Genomic DNA, 20845 nt, shown 5'->3' with positions numbered 1-20845 from the left:
GTCTTCTGCTTTCCGGATCACCCAATGTCCTATCTGAGCTAGTATAGACTTGTATATAGTGGCGAAATTAACCTTTGTATTCTAATGTTATTTTAGCTGTTTCTCATTAAAACACGGATAAACTACATTATTTTTAAATTGAAACCTAGCTAGATCGATTTATCGCCCCAGAAATCTCGTGTATACAAAATTTTAATCAAATCGTTGGAGCAGTTTCCGAGATTCAGATTATATATAGTATACAAGAATTGTTCGTTTAAAGATAATATCCGGACAACCGAGCCTTGCTCGGATTTTTAAGAATGTACAAACTTTAATTTAAAAAAAAACTAATAGGACATCTGGATTCGAACCGGGTCTTCTGCTTTCCGGATCACCCAATGTCCCATCTGAGCTACTATAGTCTTGTATATAGTGTCGAAATTTACCTTTGTATTCTAAAGTTATTGTAGCTGTTTCTCATTAAAACGGATAAAACTACATTTTTTTTAAATTGAAACCTAGCTAGATCGATTTATCGCCCCCGAAACCCCCTATATACTTAATTTTATGAAAATCGTTGGAGCCGATTCCGAGATTCCAATTATATATATATATATATATATATATATATATATATATATACAAGAATTGCTCATTTAAAGATATAAGATAAGAATTAGGGCAACAAGTTATCCTATGGGTGACATTGTACATGTCCTTTATTTATTCCAGTAATAGTAAACTGATGTAACGAGTAAAGTGAAGTGAAGAGCGGGTATCGAAAAGGAGGCGCTAGTTTAGCGGTGTGAAGTGTGAGCCGAATGGAGAAGAGGAAAGGGGCGAGGAGAGGAGACGAGACGAGATGGCGTAGGAAATGTCTTGCTCAGGATTGAAATAATTATTCTGCAGTGTTAAAGTGTTGTTAAATAATTACCAGAGTATATATTTGAAAGTTAAAATTGTAAAATCTGTAATATATAAAGTTATTTGTAATAAATAATATATTATATGTTTTCCCTTTGCACTGTTTTTTGAATAACATCATAAAATGAAACACGACAAAACGTAAATGCATTTAATTAAACTGTACATCTTGTCTCGCAAGCTCCAACAACATAGGATCGTCGAAGAACTTGTTGATGGACACGTCCTCGCTTAGCCCTTTGCGTCGACGTGTCTTTATCATGAACTCTCGCGCCAAGTGTGTCGCCGGCTGCTGTTCCAGAGGTCTGTAATGAAGAAAATGTGCAATTTTACGATACCGCGATGCAACTGAAACTTTTTCACAAACTAACACTTATTTATATCAACGTAATAATCGAAAGAAAAAAAAATAATTATTTTGATTATTGAAAAATTTAATTAAAGCTGTTTCTCCTCTGTTTATTAAGCTTTATTTAATCATATAATAAAATGTTATTACGTTTGTCGGATGTGAAGCAGTAATATGTAAGCATTATTGTTTCGTTTTGAAGGGCGCTGTAGCTAGTGAAATTAATGGGCAAATGAGATTTAACAAGTTTCGTCTCAAGGTGATGAATGCAATTGTACTGCCGCTCAGAATCTTTGTGTATTTCAAGAATCCTGCACTGCATTGTTACCATCATCAGCTGGAAGACGTCCACTGCTGGACAAAGGCCTCCCCCAAAGATCTCCACGACAATCAGTCCTGCGCTGCCCTCATCCAACGTATTCCAGCGACCTTGACCAGATCGTTGGTACATCTTGTACGGGGCCTAGCAACACTGCGTCTTCCGGTGGTCGCCATTTGATTTACTGCCCCACCGGCCATCTGTCCGTCGAGCTATGTGCCTTGCCCACTGCCACTTCAGTTTCACAATCATTGAACACATACCGTATCACAATACTCTTGTCGAGCGGGTCTCCGGGCACGATCTGCCAGTGGTGGAACACCTGCAGACAGAAGGCCTGTCCCTGCGTGTGCGTGCGCAGGTCAGTCTCGAAGCCGAACGAGTCGATTGCGGGCACGAAAGCCTTGATGGTGTACAGCGGCGATCCGGGCACGGGCGCGTCCTGCGTCACGTGACCTGTAACAAGTTCACTAAATTACATACTTAACTATTTTGTTCCAGAATGGTTACGCAAATATAACTTGTAGTCTTACACAAAAAAAAAGAACGATGCAGGACTCGAACCCGCAACCTCTCGAGTTCCGTCCGAGCGCTCTTCCACTGAGCCAACCGTTCGAGTGACGTATCGTTCATCAATCTTGGTATGTTTTATTCAACGCTTAGATTAATTACAAAGCCTTATTAAAAAGATGACCATGCCAAATGTGAAAGATGACATGTTTTCACAAAAAACCAACTAATCTCCTAATGCTCCTCTTGAGATTTCAATAAAAAATGATCACTATATATTACTAGTGGGAGTAGGGAAAGTGGTTCTTAAATCTGTAAATTTACTGTGCACACTGCATGTGAAGAGGATCCTAGAATTCGGGGCTATTTAATGACATGACAGAAAACTTCTCGTAATAAGTGAGATAGAAGTACTAGAATATCTTATTATAGAGATTTTCCCCATATGTATTAATCGGCCTTGACCCCTGTTGTTGCGGATGTCCTTGGGCGGTTGCCTCACCGGCGCCCATCCCGTGAGCCTCTTGCCCGGTTGCCTAGCTTTTATATAAAAAAAATGGGCATTTGTAGAGACTGCCGAGAAAAGTGAAAACTTAGAATTTTTAGAATTACATTTTGAAATTTCTTAAAGTTTAAAAACAATTTAATTATTAATTTCAATTAATTTTTATAACCTATTTTCAATAACATATTAATCGTACAAAAACACTATTTCAACAATGCACAGTATATATACACATTGAACTTTTCACTAAATCCATTCAATTCCACTTACAAGACATACAGAACTAATGTTGCACAATACGTCAGCTGCATAGCAACAGATATACTGCTGTAAGTATTTCGGTGACGCGAATACACGAGATTACACCCATCCAAAAAGTATCAACTATATATATTTATATTCTTTTAAATTGGTGGAATTGGGAGGTTCCTTTGCACAGGATGCCGGCTAGTTTATGGGTACCACAACGGCGCCTATTTCTGCCGTGAAGCAGTAATGTGTAAGCATTACTGTGTTTCGGTCTGAAGGGCGCCGTAGCTAGTGAAATTACTGGGCAAATGAGACTGAACATCTTATGTCTCAAGGTGACGAGCGCAATTGTAGTGCCGCTCAGAATTTTTGAGTTTTTCAAGAATCCTGAGCGGCACTGCATTGTAATGGGCAGGGCGTATCAATTAGCATCAGCTGAACGTCCTGCTCGTCTCGTCCCTTATTATCATAAAAAAAAATTGTCGCGTGCGCCTGTCTTGAGCATGTCGGTGACGCGAAGCCATAAGAGTTTCTCCTACCAAAAAGTGCCCAACGCGGCTAAAGAAGTTTTCATTCCACACTAAATACAAGTATTGTCACACGTTTGTTTGCGGCCATTTTGTTATTAAGAGTTAACCTCGTCGTTTGGCGAGCACGGTGTAGACCGCGGACACGCAGTCTGCGGGCGCCTGCACCTCCACGAACAGGTAGGGCTCCATCAGACGCGGCGTCGCCATCAGGAATGCAGAGTACGCCACCTGACACACCACTCATTATTAGGGCTCATCCATAAATTACGAAGAAATGTGACAATTTTGTGACATCACATTTTATCAAAATATAATATTTTATATCTAAGTATTATAACACTAAATTTAAACAACATGGTATCTACTGTTTAGTAGTTGTTTAATAACAAAACAGTTTAAACAATTTGTTATTTTTTAAAGTGGTACCTTCACTTCTAGGATTAATTAAATACACAAATAAAATTTGATAACAAAATTTATGAACGGTGCGGGACTCGAACCCTCTTGGGTTCCGTGCAAGAGCTCTTCTAACTGAGCCAACCATTCGGGTGACGTTCCGTCGATAGATCTTGTATGTTTTTTTTGTCTTCTTCAACTCTCAGGTTGTGGCTTCATCTATAGGATCTACTTTATAGTTGATGATGAGTTGAACCCCAATAATTGCAAATTAGGAATATGACTCGAGATGTCACTCTTTAAAATCAAATTTTAGATTTCACACAACGATTGATAGATAGATCGAACGTTCTGTTGGAAGAGCGCTCTGACGGAACCCGAGAGGGTTTGAGTCCCGCATCGTTCATAAATTTTTGTTACAAATTTAACTTGTATAATTAGTCGCAGAAGTGAATGATATCACTTTAAAAATAACAAATTGTTTATATTAGGTTGTATTACCTACAGCCCGTATGTTACGCGTATACAACGAATGTGTTCAACACTGGACATTGGTCACTTTTTCTAAAAAAATATAGCGACGCTCTGGCCAATTAATTAGTGTTTAACATTCTATTATATTTAACATTTGTTATTGTTCAGAAAACCATATTCTTCCAACTAATACTTATTATATAACTTATTTTTAAGATACTTAAGTAGTTTTTAGTCACCTTATCTGCCAACTAACCACTGTTTTTTTATGGAATTATGTGTTCTCCTATAATTGGTAGTACATACAAATGTTTAGTTATAAGGCATGTGTTATATGTAAGTTAATATGTACAACTGATGGAGATCCCTACAAATAAATAAATAAATTAGGAGTAGGTACCCGGCGAGCGGTGGGTATGATCTGTCCGCCGCCCCGGTGCAGAGGCTCGCTGGCGATCACGGCGTCCAGGATCTTGAACTTCACATTACGGATAGGCTCCTCGCAGAGAGGACCCTCGCGCGTACCCCACTGGAACCCTGACAAACACCAAATCCAGATTAAAAAGTCACCCTCCACGATAGGTACGTCAAATTTTACCTGTGTCCAGCAGTTTTTTTTTTCTTAATACTGTTTATACTTTTACAAAGGTCATCATTATAGAATTCGTAAGTACCTACAAGCGTTAGTGAACCTCGACTTTATAATTCACTCTCTAAGGTCTATTATGACGTAACTTGCTGTTAAAACATTTTTACAAGTTTATTCTTTGTTAGACAAAAATAAAACTGAAAACAAAATTTTATGAACGATGCGGGCACGCACGGAAGTGCGAGAGCTCTTTCCAACTGAGCCAACCGTTCAAGTGACGTATCGTTGATAAAATCTGGTATGCTTTGTTCAACTCTCAGGTGGTGGTTTCGTCTACAGGATCTCCTTTACAGTTGATAACCTGCTCAACCCCATATTTGCATATTAGGAAATTGACTTGAGATGCTGCTCTTGCAAATCTGACTGAAAACATTTTTTTTTAATCCCAGAATTAATTACTTTAAAATATAACAAATTGTTTATTTTTTATTTTTGTTAATTACGTATTATACAAATGATTTAAGTTTTCTTTAGTGTTAATTCCGCCAATATTTGTTTTTAAAACAATTCGACACGTGTTTCGCCTCTACACGAGGCATCCTCAGGACTTGTTGTCTCGCCAAAATCTGGCACGTCTGACGAATCATGACTCATGTCCGACATGAGTCATGGAAATGATGACAATGAGTGTCGAATAACAAGTTGATTACGCGCGTATATTGTAAGGCTATGGATACATATATAAGAGATTTCTATCTATATTGTCTCATCACGAAATCTCTGGAACCATAAGGGATTCTACCACGAAATTCCAGTTTTTTATTATCAACGTCTATCGAGTCAGCTAGTAATATAATATATATCTGCATACCTTGCACGATGCTGTCCTTGACAGACGCGAGTAGATGTTTATCCACTTCGGAGGGCAGTGTGTCATCCACCAGGATGTTGGGTCCAGTGGCGTCTGGCCCGAAGGCCCAGATCGACCGAGCAGCCAGCAAATCCCAGTCGTATCTGATATACAACAGATAACACTTTAAATAAAAAAAATATTCCAAAACATTATAATATGCACTAAAAAGAAAAAAAATGCGTATTCTTCTGCAACTTAATAGTCAACTGATTTTTAGAATTCTCCTAAATAAAAAATATTACTACCTAAGAGTAGTTTTTTTAAATTTTTGTGTCCGTCTTTGTGTCGTGTTTGTTTCGGCTAACCTCCAAAAAATTAGGACTGAGTTTAACGGGACTAGCTAATGTTGCAAAAACTTACTTCAGGTACTTTTATAGATTATTATAGAAAATAGGTTACGATTTAAGACTCAGGTTTGTACGAAAACAAAATCTTTGCAGACGATTTTAACCCTCAGGTTGCCACGAAAGTAAATCTATGCGGCGATATAACCCTCAGGATGCCACGAAAGTAAATCTATGCAAGCGATTTAACCCTCAGGTTGCCACGAAAGTAAATCTATGCAAGCGATTTAACCCGCAGGTTGCCACGAAAGTAAATCTATGCAAGCGATTTAACCCTCGGGTTGCCACGAAAACGAAATCTATTCAAGCGATTTAACAATCATATTGCCACGAAATCGAAATATATGCAGACGACAATGCGTAATATTTTTGTCGGTAAGTTGCCCCGGAAGGTTCAATGGCACACTCACTTGGTCTGGAAGAACTCTCCTAGCCTCTTGCGGTCCCAGGTGACGCAGACTGCGCCTGCCTCGATGTCCTCAGCCAGACCTCTCTCCAGAGGCTCGGCGATCATCGTCAGCTTGTTGCGTTTGTTGGGCGTCTCCGCGAAGCACTTGAGCGACGAAGTTTCTACCACCGTCTCGCAGAACGACACAACCGGGTCCGCAACTGGTGGACGAAAATCAGCATATCAAAATTTATTCATTTATTCATTTGGTAATCTTACAGCGATTGCAAATGACACTTTTGCACTGGAGCACATGGGAGGTTAACCCCCCATGATCAAGACCCCAAGTGCTCAAGTGAACACGGCAAGCGTTTCTATGGTCCTATGCTACCGTGTCGCCGTGGACACGGCAAGACAGCCATCAAAAAACTGCCACTATCTACGTATCCCTAGGCAAAAACACCAGAGATAATTATTTATGGTTCGAAGAGCCATAAAATAAAGCGCAACGTTTTTGAAGACAAAATATTTTAGTATTTATTTGGCTTTTGCGGCGGCCATTTTTGTTTAGCATATAACGGGAACATTATTTTGTGAAATAAAAAAAATATCACTGCATTGAAATGAGCTGGGCGTATTAATTACCATTAGCTGAACGTCCTGCTCGTCTCGTCCCTTATTAAAAATACAGTTGAATTAAATATCAAAACATAGTAAGCAATATGGCCAAAACTGGATTACAGAATTAAAATTTACAATAGAAGGTTTTTTTTTATGAAAATAAGGCTCCGTTGGAGCAAGGTCTGGCGAATAGACGAGCTACTATCACTTTTTGTAATTTTAGTGTGCGTGACAAGCTACGTCTTACACCCGCGATTTGTATGTGACTTCGTGTTAGTGTGTGTGCTTTGCTCAAAATAGAGATTAATTGTCTACGTCAAGATAGTTACATAATTTTGTTAATTTAAAGGGTTACCTGAAATACGATATTCCATCCTTTTTAAGTTTGGATATGATGTTACTTGGACTATTATCATTGCGTGGCGTTGTATTCAAAGCGCGGTGAAAACACAACTGAACGAAATTTATACAGACAATTTTTAAGCGTGACATAAGAAATTAGAGCTGACCTTTGATATCAATCTCGGAGTACATATTTCTCAGGTCGTGCATCACGCAGTCCAGGTAGAGCTCGCCGGTACCCAGGATCACGTGTTCTCCACTCTCCTCCACACGAGTGGACAGAACTGGATATGATTTGTTCACCTATGGACATTAAACTTTTAATACAGTCAAAGTAAAATAAACTTTAGTCAATTAAACTAAGTGCTTTTATAAATATTTCTTTTAAATTACTGAATCTACGATATTATGTTCGGAAAATGTAGAGTCTATGAGAAGAACATACAAGAAACTCAACGGCCACTTAATTTAGTTTTTTGTGTAAATACTATCTTGACTGATTTCAACCGCAGTCCCCCTGAAAACCTGCTCTGCTATTTATCACGAAACGGGTTAACTTGAATAATAATAAAAATGTAACTTTTACGCAGTAACTAATGTAAAAACACAGTTACGATTACACGCGTTTTAATCCTATAATAAGTATTTTATTTAAATAGCTGCAGGGGCGTGCATATCATATAGGCAATTAGGCAGTGCCTAACTCGTTATAAACCTAAATAAATATAGCAATAGTGTGCACATTAATTTCGTTTAACTTGGTTCCGTTATTTTGTAACCAAACTTCTATTGAACACCTCTAGATAGTAGACACCTATGGTATGCAATCTTTGCATATTCAAAAGCTCAATTTCAACTAAATAGATCCACAGTGACTACCTTGCTAGAAAACTAATGCATATCCCTGAATAGCTGAAGCTAATCACGAAAACTTTGAAAGCACCTTTCTCAATCCGTCAAGCATTTTCGGCAATTCTGAAGGGTTAACTGGCTCCACAGCGATCTTCACCACCGCTTGGGTGTTAAACCTCAGGGGCTTGAATGTGTGGAGCTCCTCCTCTTCATCAGCTGAGACGAGGGTACAGGTCTTCACTATCGGCTGGTCAATGCCTTCGATGAGAGCCCAGCAACCAGCTGGTACTCGATTCAATTCAACCTTAGAAAAAATCAGGGATTCATATTATATTACTTAGTGCTTAACAAAGAATATGAAGTGCTTTTAATTATAAGTAAAAACCCTTAGGTACTTTAAACATATAGGCAGAGCTTCTTGCTGCTAGACACCCGATGAAAACAGGCCAGGTTAATTACTTTAGTATGTCACTTTGTGTTAATATGCATGCATTGCTCAAAATAGAGGTTAACAGTCTATTTAGAATTGAAGATGTAGAAATGGTATAAGCTTGAATGTATCAATACCTTATATCTAGCTTCGTATATCCACAGCCTCCCGACATTCATCAGCCTGGAGTCCTCTTCGTCCTGTGTGCTGTAGTTCTCTCCAAGGACGCGCACGCTCTGTCCCGCGTACAGCGTTCCAGACATTACACGCGCCAATACCTACGACAGTATAAGTGTTAATAGATTCTATATTACTAGAAAACTTTATAATCTATAATAATATATCATCCAACGTATTCCGGCGATCTTGGCCAGATCGTCTGTACATCTTGTGGGGGTCCTACCAACACTACGTCTTCCGGTACGCAGTCGCTATTCGAGGACTTTACTGCCCCAACGGCCATCTGTCCGTCAGCTATGTGCCCTGCCCACTGCCATTTCAGTTTCAGCAACCATCTGGGCTATGTCAGTGACTTTCGTTCTCCTACGGATCTCCTCATTTACGATTCGATCTCACACTGTCTGACACTGTGGTATTTTAGACGAGAATTTTTCGGAGCTTCCCGAACGCTGCCCATCCGAGTTGGATTCTACGAGTGACTTCTTTCCCGAAATTGGACCTGCCCAACTGAATTGATTGGCCAAGCTAGACGTACTTGTCAACAATTTCGAGAGTACAGTTCCCAACAGCTGTTATTTAATGGGGAATTCACAGTCCTCTACTATACATTGGTTACTGTGGTTATAATGGTTACTCAGACGGGCCCTATTAATGGTTATAGACAAATGTTTGAAACCTACAACTGGTAACTAGAACCGGTGTGATCAATGGTTAAACGCGTACGGCCTATAACATATGATTATAGGTAACTAGCTGATACCCCGCAACTTCATTGCGTACATACAGGACAAAAGAAAAAAATAAAAGAAAACTCGTAACATAATACGCTGTCGCAACACTTTGTAAATAATTATGTGTTCTGCAAAGCCATTAATACTTTTCGCATCACACGCGATGTAAAAAATATTTTAGGTTATTTTTTTTTACACCTCAGGTTACATTATTGGAATTTTAGTATGGATCCCTTATTTAAAAAAATATATAATATAGCCTATGTCACCCGGGGTTAGTGTAGCTTTCCAACAGTGAAATAATTTTTCAAATCGGTTCAGTAGTTTCGGAGCCAATTCAATGCAAACAAACAAACAATCAAATCTTTCCTCTTTATAATATTAGTATAGAAGTATAGATTAGTTTTATATCTACTAAGCAATATTCGTACTATATTGCTGTTCTATGGATTTACTTAGAACATCTATCTTGCTGAATCTATATGATTTTATTCATTTTAGCACACTTTATCTATTAATTAAGTGCATTATTTTTATATATAAGAGGGGGCAAACGGGCAAGAGAGTCACGGGATGGGGAGAGATGAGGTAACCGCACATGAACATCCGCAACATCAGGTGTGTCAAGAAATGCGTTGCCGGCCTTTAATGTTCTGCCCCATCTCTCTTTATTTTTTTTATGGAAAAGGAGGACAAACGAGCGTACGAGTCAACTGGTGTTAAGTGATCTCCGCCGCCCACATTCACTTGCAACACCAGAGGAATCACAGGAGCGTTGGCAGCCTATAAGGAACACCTTACTCAAAGGCCGGCAACGCTCTTTTTTTGAAGGTACCCATATCCTATCGACCCGAAAACATCGCCCATGGAAGCTACTGTGGCAACACTAACCAAGAAGAATGTGCAATCGTCCGTTGGGTACATCTTGGTGGTGTGCGCAACCAGGCGGCCGGACTGGTCGCAGTTAATCATGTCCTCGTACAAGGGGCCCGACACCCCGCGGTAGCAGTGGGCGACCTTCCGCTGGGCCGCGTCTAGGGGGGAAGGCACGTGCCGCACTGCCATCTCGACGAAACCACTGGAATTAAAAAAAAAAACAATATGGCGCGTAACGGAAATGGTGACGATTTTCTTACACTCCTATAAAATTTCTCTCATACGTCGATAAAGAAGTTTCACTTTAATGAAATGTTCATATTTATATCATATACATGTAAGATTAACTATCCCGTGACGTCTCTGATGTTATACGATCATGGGTATTGGGGAATTGATTTGCCCTCCTAATACCATACAAAATTCTAGTATTTTACACCTGGTACCAAATAAAACTAGAGAATCAATAGAACTAGGTAATTAATAAGCATTCCAATATATTATTATATAATATGTTTTGCAAAATGAAAAAAAAATAAAGAATTTAAATAAAACTAAAGTTAAAGGATTAAAACGCGTGTAATTGTAACGGTTTTACATTAGATGTTTGCGTAAAAGTTACATTTTTATTTTAGTTAACCCGACATTTCAAGACCTTTCCAGATCTCGTTTTCAGGGGGACTGCAGATGAAGTGAGTCAAAGATAGTATTTGTCATATTTGTCATTATGAAGTTTAGCGCCATTTATTTCCTCGGAGGTGGTATTTGCTGTACACAGATGGTTTTTGGCAAAATTTACTGACAGTGTCCTCTTCTTTTTTGGTATGTGTAGTTATTTGTTTTAATTTAGAGATTATTGGATCCCAGGTGTTAGATAATTTTAGACCATGTCATCCTTCTCATAACAGACCGTCCTAACCACTAGGTTTTAAAAGTGTTTTATTTAAATGTGTAACACTCGCGTTAATCAAAGAAAATACTAAATTAAACAAGAAAAAAAACAAACTGAAAAAGGGTTCCTCCTCAGCTTAATATAAGGACATATTCGCAGCCTGACAACGGAACGGCAAAAGTCTGCTTAAGCTCTAAGACTGGTCGTTGTGTCTTTGCAGTCCAACAACATTATTTCTAAACAAATTACACTAACCAAAAATCTCCGAAGAACCTACTGCAGACGAGGCGGAGCAATGGTCGGACATTGAGCTTGGATTCCAGCTTCGTCAGCTTGATGCCTAACTCTTCAAGTACTTCTGGCAGAGTGCTGTCAACATCACCGACCACCTGAAACACACAAAATTTTTTGAACTCTTAAGGCCTTACAAACAAACTTGGTATAAAGTTATGTCTGAGAATTAACCAAGAATATGAAAAATGTTAACTATATTGCTGACAACACTGTCAGTACAATGATAATTCTGAAGTTTTCCGAATGTCAGGCAGCCTTGCAAATAAAGGCGGGAATCCTTATACGTCCGAATAAACAAATAACAATGGCGAAATAATTGTTGAGTTAATTATTTAGCGTATTAAAACGTCACTATTGCGTATTTACATTATAAATTCATAAGATATAAGAGATAAGAGGGAAAATAAAGTGCAAAAGAGTGCTGGCTGGATGAGCAGGAATAGTAAAATATTGCTGTAGTTGCTTAGTTGGTAGACGGAAGGTAGGCTGTTGTGCGCATACTATGACACTTGTTTGGGCCAGACATCAACAACATATTACAGCACCTGCAAAATTTCTTGATGTTATTGTGATAAGAGAAGATGAAGAATAAAAAAATATAAGAGTAAAAAGTTGTTTTTTTACCGCAGTATAGGTAGTAAAATTTATACATAAGAGAGAATTAAACGAAGAGTAGCTTGTTTTTTGCCAATTCTTGTTATATCATCTTCCGCTTAGGGTTTGCGAACGGACGTTTCATTGGCTCGAAGAATCTTCGAACCTTCATTGACTATCACAAGTGCTTGTACCATTCTTTTTTTTTTAAAAACCGCTGCCCGTATGTGCCTCTCGCAACACTTTAGATTATTATACATCTAAAAATACTGTGAATATTTTGTTTTATTTCATAAGATCCTATTTGGTCAGGCAAAACCTCAAAAACTTCAAACTGGAATATATTTATTTCTAGACTTACTACAGCCTTATTCATAGCGTCAATCAACTCAGCAATACAACCTCTATATTATTATACATTTTTTGTACTAATACGCTTAAAAAGAAGTTAACAAAAAATTATATGGAGGTTCGCCATTGTTCTTTTAAGCGCAAAAAAAGAATGCTGCGAGAGTTTCTTGCGCAGCATTTCTCACCCACAGCATATATTAGAAATGACATCAAAAATAATTCTAAAGGAATCAATTTTGAGAAAATAAATGCTTTTCAAGCAAAATGTCTATTTGTTAAGTATTTTAAGGCGGGTAATTTTCTTGAAGTTTTTCTTTATATTAAGAGGTATTACCTACTATGTGGTTTATGTTACGGGTTGCTGGATAAACAAGCTTGGTTATTGTAAACAAAAAACGTGTACTATAATAGATTCGTGCTGTGATATCGTCGCTCTTTCAGAGTTGTACGAGAAATTGTGACTATTTTGCTAAACGCGTCAAAATAAAAATTTTGCAATTGAATTCTTTGTATTATTTTTATTATAGTGAACACGTTATAATATGATCTTATGATTATGCAAAACAAAAATGGCCACCGCCAGGTAAAACCAAATAAATACTAATATATTTTATCTTATAAAGCGTTGCGCTTTGTTTTACGGCTCTTAGAACCAAGAGCAATTAATAATACAACCGGTAAAAATTCTCTCTGGTGTTTTTGTCTAGGGATACCTAGATATTGGCAGTTTTTAGCAGACACGTTAGCATAGGACCATACATACGCTTGCCGTATACGTTTCTACACGGCGCATGAGAGGTAATAATGAACACATAATTGAATTATGGCGTGCGTCTGAGGACATGAACGGGGCACAATACATCTTCTGTCCTTTTAATAAATGAAATATTACTTCTCCTTGACATGTAATTGACAAATATAAGATAAAGACAAATGGTGTTATTACAAAAATTATTTTAAACATGGCTTAGAAATGTGTTGCTAAACAGCCTCTAACTATAAAAGCGACGTCTAAAGATTGACGCAAAACAACAGAAAGACACGGATTTTGTATACAACTTTTATAAAACAAGTGTTCAACGCGTGTTTCACTTGTTTTATAATAACACCGAAATAGTTTTAAAGGAGGATGGCGAGAATGGACCCACATAATTTAAAAATTAAGGAAGCATCATACAAGTACAAGATTATATTATATATAAACATAAGTTTATACGATGTTTATACAAAAATTACTTCGCGTTTATTAACACATCTATAAATTTATTTCCTACAACCAAAGAGGATGTAAATACTACGTAATAAGTGGCGGGACTGCCTAAGTATAAATTGAAATTTAGTTTACTATGAAACAGGCACAAATAAAATTTGAAAAACAAAATTTTATGAACGATGCGGGATTCGAACCCACGACCTCCGGCGTTCCGTGCCGGTGCTCTAACCAACTGAGTTAACCGTTCGAGTACCGCCTCGTTATAAATTTCTGTTTGCTTTGTTCAACTCTCAGGTTGTGGCTTCATCTACAGGATCTACTTTACAGTTGATAACCTGCTCAACCCCAATATTTGCATATTAAGAAATTGACAGGAATCCTAGAAGTGAGGGTTATCGCTTTAAAAACATAACATAGTTTATGAAACAGGCAGTCATAAGACAGATATAAGTTTGAAATAGTAGTAATTACAGTATTGGCCACGAAGTATAATCCGGCTAAGTTTGAAAGTGAACATTTGCTTAAAACGTAGTGGATTTCGGCTATCTCCAGGTTTTACAAGATTATAGCCGTCATCTGTCAATCTATCAATGACTGCATGTTTCATACAATCGAGTGAATCGCTTTTTTCTTAGAGAGTTTCGCTAGGCTGGCTACAACCACCAATCTTAAAATAATAATAAAATATCATATATCAACCTGAGCAAAGATCTTATAGAGCGGCTCCAGTATGAACTCCACGAAGCTTCTCTGGGCGGACGAGTGAGGCTGTTTCTTGGTGAACCGCCTCGTCTTGGCGTTGAAGTACACATCGCCCCAAAGCCACGCCGCCATCTCAGAGGACACGAGCCCGCAGTCGTGCGCCTGCGCATACATCGCGGCGAAAGACTCGAGCGTGAAGCACACGTCATACAGCGACGATGCAAAACAAACATTGCCTGTAAATATTGAATCATTGTGAAATAATAATGGCGTGAGCAAAAGGATTATCTTTTTGAAATGAAGGGTTGAGCAGATACGTCACGCTCTTATTTAATAATTTAAGTAATTCTTTACAAATTTATCTCCCGCAATAATATTAAATTGTAATTTCTATCCTCCATACTTTCTATGCTTCTATTAGGCACATATTCCCACTTACATTCACACATTTCTCCCTTAAACTTAGATTAGATACTAACAAGGTAGTTAATATTGTTGTGTTATGGGTGTTTATTACTAAACGTACTAACTCTTGTTGCCTATTCTTCAGTTCACAAAAAAACCACAGCTATATCAACCGATTATTTTCTTTTAAATCACCTCTTTATATACTTCAATCAGCTAAATTAAAATCTCTCCACCTTGACGTTGGCCGAATCGTCGACATTCAGTCGACGGAGCCAGATAATTAAAAAAATATATATATATTTGTGTATGTCCTTTATAGTCTAACAGCATGTATAAGAGAAAAAAACTTGTTTAAATCTTTAGCACCGATCACTACCATTAAAATTAGAAATACTTTTTTTTTCATGAAAATAAGGAACGAGACGAGCAGGACGTTTAGCTGATGGTAATTTATACGCCCTACCCATTACAATGCAGTGCCGCTCAGGATTCTTGAAAAACACAAAAATTCTGAACAGCACTACAGTTGCGCTCGTCACCTTGAGACGTAAGTTGTTAAGTCTCATTCGCCCAGTAATTTCACTAGCTACGCCGCCCTACAGACCAAAACACAGTTATGTTTACACATTACTGCTTCACGGCAGAAATAGGCGCAGTTGTGGTACCCATAATCTAGCCGGCATCCTGTGCAAAGAACCCACTGGTAAAGCTTTGTAACTTTAACGTGACATTGGCTAACTTGTGGTGTAACTTCCACAGATGCCACAGTAGGAGGAATAGAATAGAATAGAGGTGAAAGGATTCGTCACAAAAATAACAACTACATCATCCCCACCATCTGGATGTGTGGCGGTCCTCCACAGTGCGGTTTTCAAGGAGCTTTCTTCCTCGTACTACAAAGCTGTGGAATGAGCTTCCTTGTGCGGTGTTTCCGGTACGATACGACATGGGTACCTTCAAAAAAGCGCGTACACCTTCCAGGCCAGCAACGCTCTCGTGATTCCTCTGGTGTTGCAAGAGAATGTGGGCGGCGGAAATCACTTAACACCAGGTGGCCCGTACGCTCGTTTGTCTTCCTATTCCATAAAAAAAAACTTACACTTAGAATATCTCTACAAAAATATACTTTATACATATTGTAGTACACCCAAATATTGGTAAATAGGTCAACTACAAAAAAAAAAAGAAGAAATTGGCTCAATTGTACTGACCTTTCCAACGACAAAAGCCATATTGAATAGAATTGAATGTAAAATTCGCGAGTTAGTAATATTATGCTCAATCTTATGTAAATTAATGTATTTAAACCGAAATAATAATAAATTTATTTACATCTAAGTACATATTCGTCATAATGTAATTTCTGTTGTGACCACTTATTATTTTTTACTGTATTTGGTGAATGATGTGTACAATTTTAATTGGATCTCAGGATCATAAAAATATGCTGTAATTGTTATTAGATGATAGTTTTATCTTGTTATCTGTTATTGTGCCTACTTGTAAATAGATAAATAAATAAATATGAAGCTACAAACCGAGCAGTGGCGAGAACACAGTGGCTGGCTCCTCTGGATTATCCTGTGGTTGATGTGTTTCCAGCATTGAATTGAGCTCATCAATAATATGTCTCAACTTATAATATGCGTCTGCAGGTGGAAGTTTCAACTCCAATATGAGCCTGTCTATCTTGTTAATGCACAAAGTGAGAGGCACCCGTTCTTGGACTGCATGCCGTATCATTCTCTCAGTGTTCAGCATAATACCCTCAGCAGCATCAACAAATATTACAGCACCTGTTTGAAATATATTATTCATACACAAGTTTCAATTGTCATAAATGCACGTAGTTAAGCAGAAAAGACTCAACCCACACTTTGGTCAAAATAGAGTTAAGTATGCCATCATACTCCTGATGGTCGAATCTGTCATGTATTGAAAAGCCTATTTTTAAAATGTACACAGAATCTGTTTTTTGGATATTTATATGGAAGATTATTTAGAGCTGAAACTTCAAATACTTATAACTCAAAAGTGCCTTAGTGTGGTTTGAGTCCTTTTTGCTTAACTACATCCAATTATACAGTGTGGCCGTAGGGCCATAGTGGTATGGCGACATTAAATAAACGCAGGGGTAGACCTAATCGACATATTTATGTTGATTAGGTCTATTTATGTTGATTAGTTCTACCTATTTACATGATTGACCTAAATAAATCATTTTTCCATGATATTGTTTCGGAGCAACCTGTAAGAGCTTATTTAGTAATACGGCTTTATTCACAATTTATCGGTGTGAGTACTGACTAGTTTCAGACCATTCGGAGGTCAGTCATCAGGGTGAGTGTAGTGGGTTTGTGATAACGTTCAGTCTTACTACAGGGCGGGGGATGTCAGAAAGATTTTATGTAAAATGTAATGGAATAAATGTCAATTTTCAATATTCTGTTTGTTTATTTGCTGTTATGGACTATGATATCATATCATATTCGCATCAAGTGTGCCAAAATAACGAGTGTTTAAAGTTTCAACATTTATAACAATTTTTACAAATACTTAATCATTTTACAGTATTTAATATTTTTATTTACATTCTGATATCATCAAGATAAAATAAAAATATTAATAAAAAAAATTATGTATCTATTTCCCAATTGTTATCTTATGAATTAATTTCATTTTAAACTTGCCATCGGATATTCTTAACGCTGCAGTAACTTCATCACTGAAGTTCACATGTCCCGGTGTATCCATTATGTTTAAAAGATGTGACTTTCCCTTCACATCCTTCAGGAGCAATGTAACCGGCATTGACTTGATGGAAACACCTCGCTCTTGCTCCACAAACAGCGTGTCTGTGTATCTCATAGGTATTGTCGTTTCATTGTTAATTGTGTCCGGGTGTGTTTGACGAATTAAACAATCCACAAATGATGTTTTTCCTGAAAATTTTGCAAATAGTTATGTTAATATCGTGGTTAGCAGGTTCAGGTGGGTTATAGTATTTTATGGTATATTTAGACATGTCCAATCTTAGTAATAGACAACAACAACAAACGATTTAACTTATATAATAAATGTTAATGAGCTATCAAATTATCTGTATACAGTGTACTTCGGTAAACATATGTGAACGTCTCGCCTTTGTAGGGGACAAACTCTTTCACAGGCATCACCAGAATTCCATGAGATATAATTCCAAGTCAAAGAAACTTTATTTGAATAAGCTTGAAGTAAGCTCTTTTGAATTGTCACGCCACAAATTAGAATATCATTCCCACCATCTGGATGTGTGGCCGTCCTACACAGTGCGGTTTTATTCCTCGTACTACTAAGCTGTGGAATGAGCTTCCTTGTGCGGTGTTTCCAGGACGATACAACATAAGTACCTTCAAAAAAAGCGCGTACACCTTCCTTAAAGGCCGGGAACACTTTTGTGATTCTTCTGGTCACTCATTCGTCAATCATTTAACACCAGGTGATCCGTACGCTCGTTTGTCCGTCTATTCCAAAAAAAAAAATTGAGTATTTTGCAATGGCTGTAATATACATAACATCCATAATTTGTGTTTAAAAAATATAAATTATTTCATGAAAAGTAATAAAGAATTAAATGTATTAATATAAATTTTCATACATTGGATGCATCAATCTGTATAGAGGTTCAACTCATTGTTTGGGTAAGGATGCTTTGTGATAATGATGGTTGTGAATACTGTCACAATTAGCAATTGCATCCAACAAATACAATGATTTATTTAGTATTACAGGTCAACTTCCGCCACAAGCAGCACCAGTTCATGAGTTGACGCATGGACCAGCCATTGTTCCCTTGGTTTGCATTGGTTTAGAATAAAATGATTTAGGTATATCATGTATTATATAAATTCATTATGATTTTGGTGATTTATGTGCACATACAATTATTATTTAAAGAAAATGTATTTAGAATGATGTTAAGGGCCTGGATTCACTTTGATTAGTGATTAGTTCAGGTGATTAGTTGGCTGTGTAGTAACATGATTAGAAGCGAGTTCTATTTTTTTGCGAGTGGCCACGTACCGCGCACCCTCCCTTCACCCTCACTCACAGTGTGCTAGCCACTAAGCATGTCTGGACAGGCAGTTTATGTTGTTGTTGTACAAAAATGGCAAAGTGGACCGAAGACATAACCTATAAATTTATGCAGGAGTATTGAAAACACGAATGCCTTTAAAATTGTAAAGCCATAAGCTTGCACCATGAATGGGTCTTCTATTAATCCATTTTCAAACCCATATTTTTTGTCTTGCATGTTCATCTTCCAAAAGTTCTACGGTTTCAGATACCACCACATTTAATACTTCTTTAAGTACATCTTGCAATTGCAAGCGCGCTTCTCTATGTTCGTCCATACTTGCGGATCGACACCTAACAACTGAATTTACTAAACAGAGCCACTAAACAATAATTGGACACTACTTGCACTATACACCTGCACTAATCATCCTCAATAACTAATCACTTGCACTTGCACTAATCAAAGTGAATACAGGCCTTTAGAATTAGTCAACAAGAACTTAAAATATTCCATAGAAAAAATGAAATTATATATACCATTATGCAGATGTCCCATCAGTGCTATATTCCTCATCAGGTTGGTGTTGTCAAGCATATCTGCCATGTACTCCATATCATATGTGGTATATGGGAGCTGCTGTTCTTGCAGTTGAAACTTTTTGTTCTTCACAGGTTCAATCAGAGGCTTGTCCAAGGCTTGAGTGTCTTCCTCCTGGACGACTGTCTCTACATCTGGGCCATACACCTCTATTGCTTGGGGATAGTAACTGAAATGTAACATGTAAACTAGTTATATGCAGTTGTTGCGAAACACGATTGAATATAAAAATTATGTGATTGCTCTGCACATTTGATCATTATTTGAGTAACAATCAACATGAACCAGTGGGAGGATGCAGGCAAAAGTAACAATAAAATGAACAGAAACATAATCTTATATATTTACGTAGGTCATTTAGTGATAAGTGTGGATGTAAGTATATTATATTTTTCATTAGCTATCTTCATGTATGTGGTTCATTGAATTTATTATAATCCAACTCAAAATCCTTGAAAATGTTTAGCTTAAATCTTCTTTATTTGTATTTGATAGAACATATTATTTAAAAATTTAACTTGACAAATACAAACAATCAATCAAAACATATACATAACCTCAAATTATGTTAACCGGCGGTTAGATTAAATATAATGTTTTATAATTATTAAGGAAAATTTAATTACCGTTTATCCTCGTGTAATACGACTGACATGGGAGCCACCTCTGGTTCCGCATCAGCATCATCGTCTTCTTCCATGGCATCCTCATCTGCATCACGATTATCTTGTCCGTAAACACTTTGTTCATCGTCTGAATCTGACTCTAAGTCAGGACCAATATAATTACCAAATTCGTCATATAAATCACCATCCATTTTAATAAATACGTATATAATGAACTCACGTCTCAGAATAATATTATAAAAATTAAAAATATTTATGGAATTCTAGTTCTTTGGAATTGAACTTCAACTTTGAAGTTTGAAGATCTTTTTTTTTTCGTCCAATATTAGGACAGGCAAAGAGCTCAAGCCCATACAGCCATTTCTTAAGTTCTGTCGGAAAAATTAGACAGTTAACTGGCGCGACTAGTATACTTTAGTTATTTTCATAGTATTATGTCCTATGGTATATTGTTATGGGGCAGTGCAGCCGATATTAATACCATCTTTGTGCTGCTATTCACGCTACTTATAACCTAAGACCTAATGAATCATTTAAGAGAAAAATTTAAAGAAATAAACATTTTGACCGTTACTTCTCAATATATTCTTGATAATGTTCTGTA

At 37.3% G+C, this 20845-nt stretch overlaps 1 protein-coding gene across 1 annotated transcript; it reads right to left on the bottom strand.

The window, feature by feature from the left end:
* Positions 1-1043: 1043 nt before the first annotated feature.
* On the bottom strand, positions 1044-20524 carry LOC126964491 (116 kDa U5 small nuclear ribonucleoprotein component). Its single transcript, XM_050807644.1, has 16 exons — positions 20242-20524; positions 19555-19784; positions 17649-17900; positions 16497-16754; positions 14548-14786; positions 11652-11785; positions 10520-10706; positions 8855-8995; positions 8379-8591; positions 7603-7738; positions 6495-6693; positions 5699-5841; positions 4639-4775; positions 3476-3596; positions 1838-2030; positions 1044-1211 (listed from the first exon to the last, which is right to left on the bottom strand). The coding sequence occupies exons 1-16, from the start codon at positions 20430-20432 to the stop codon at positions 1058-1060; spliced, it is 2928 nt and encodes a 975-aa protein (XP_050663601.1). The 5' UTR covers positions 20433-20524; the 3' UTR covers positions 1044-1057.
* Between the last annotated feature and the right edge of the window lie 321 nt (positions 20525-20845).

This window comes from Leptidea sinapis, chromosome 5, assembly GCF_905404315.1.
Source record: "Leptidea sinapis chromosome 5, ilLepSina1.1, whole genome shotgun sequence".
NCBI lineage: Eukaryota > Metazoa > Arthropoda > Insecta > Lepidoptera > Pieridae > Leptidea > Leptidea sinapis.
The sequence above is the reverse complement of the archived record's forward strand: the minus strand, read 5'-3'. Positions and strand labels throughout refer to the sequence as shown.

What these genes read in the sequence shown, in the direction of transcription:
- LOC126964491 (XM_050807644.1), bottom strand. Translation starts at nt 20,432, where the DNA reads ATGGATGGTGATTTATATGACGAATTTGGTAATTATATTGGTCCTGAC. An exon ending in GATGGGACATCTGCATAATG is followed by an intron (nt 17,901 to 19,554) that starts GTATATATAATT and finishes CAAAATTTTCAG; the next exon opens with GAAAAACATCATTTGTGGAT. An exon ending in TCTATAAGATCTTTGCTCAG is followed by an intron (nt 11,786 to 14,547) that starts GTTGATATATGA and finishes TGTGTGTTTCAG; the next exon opens with GTGGTCGGTGATGTTGACAG.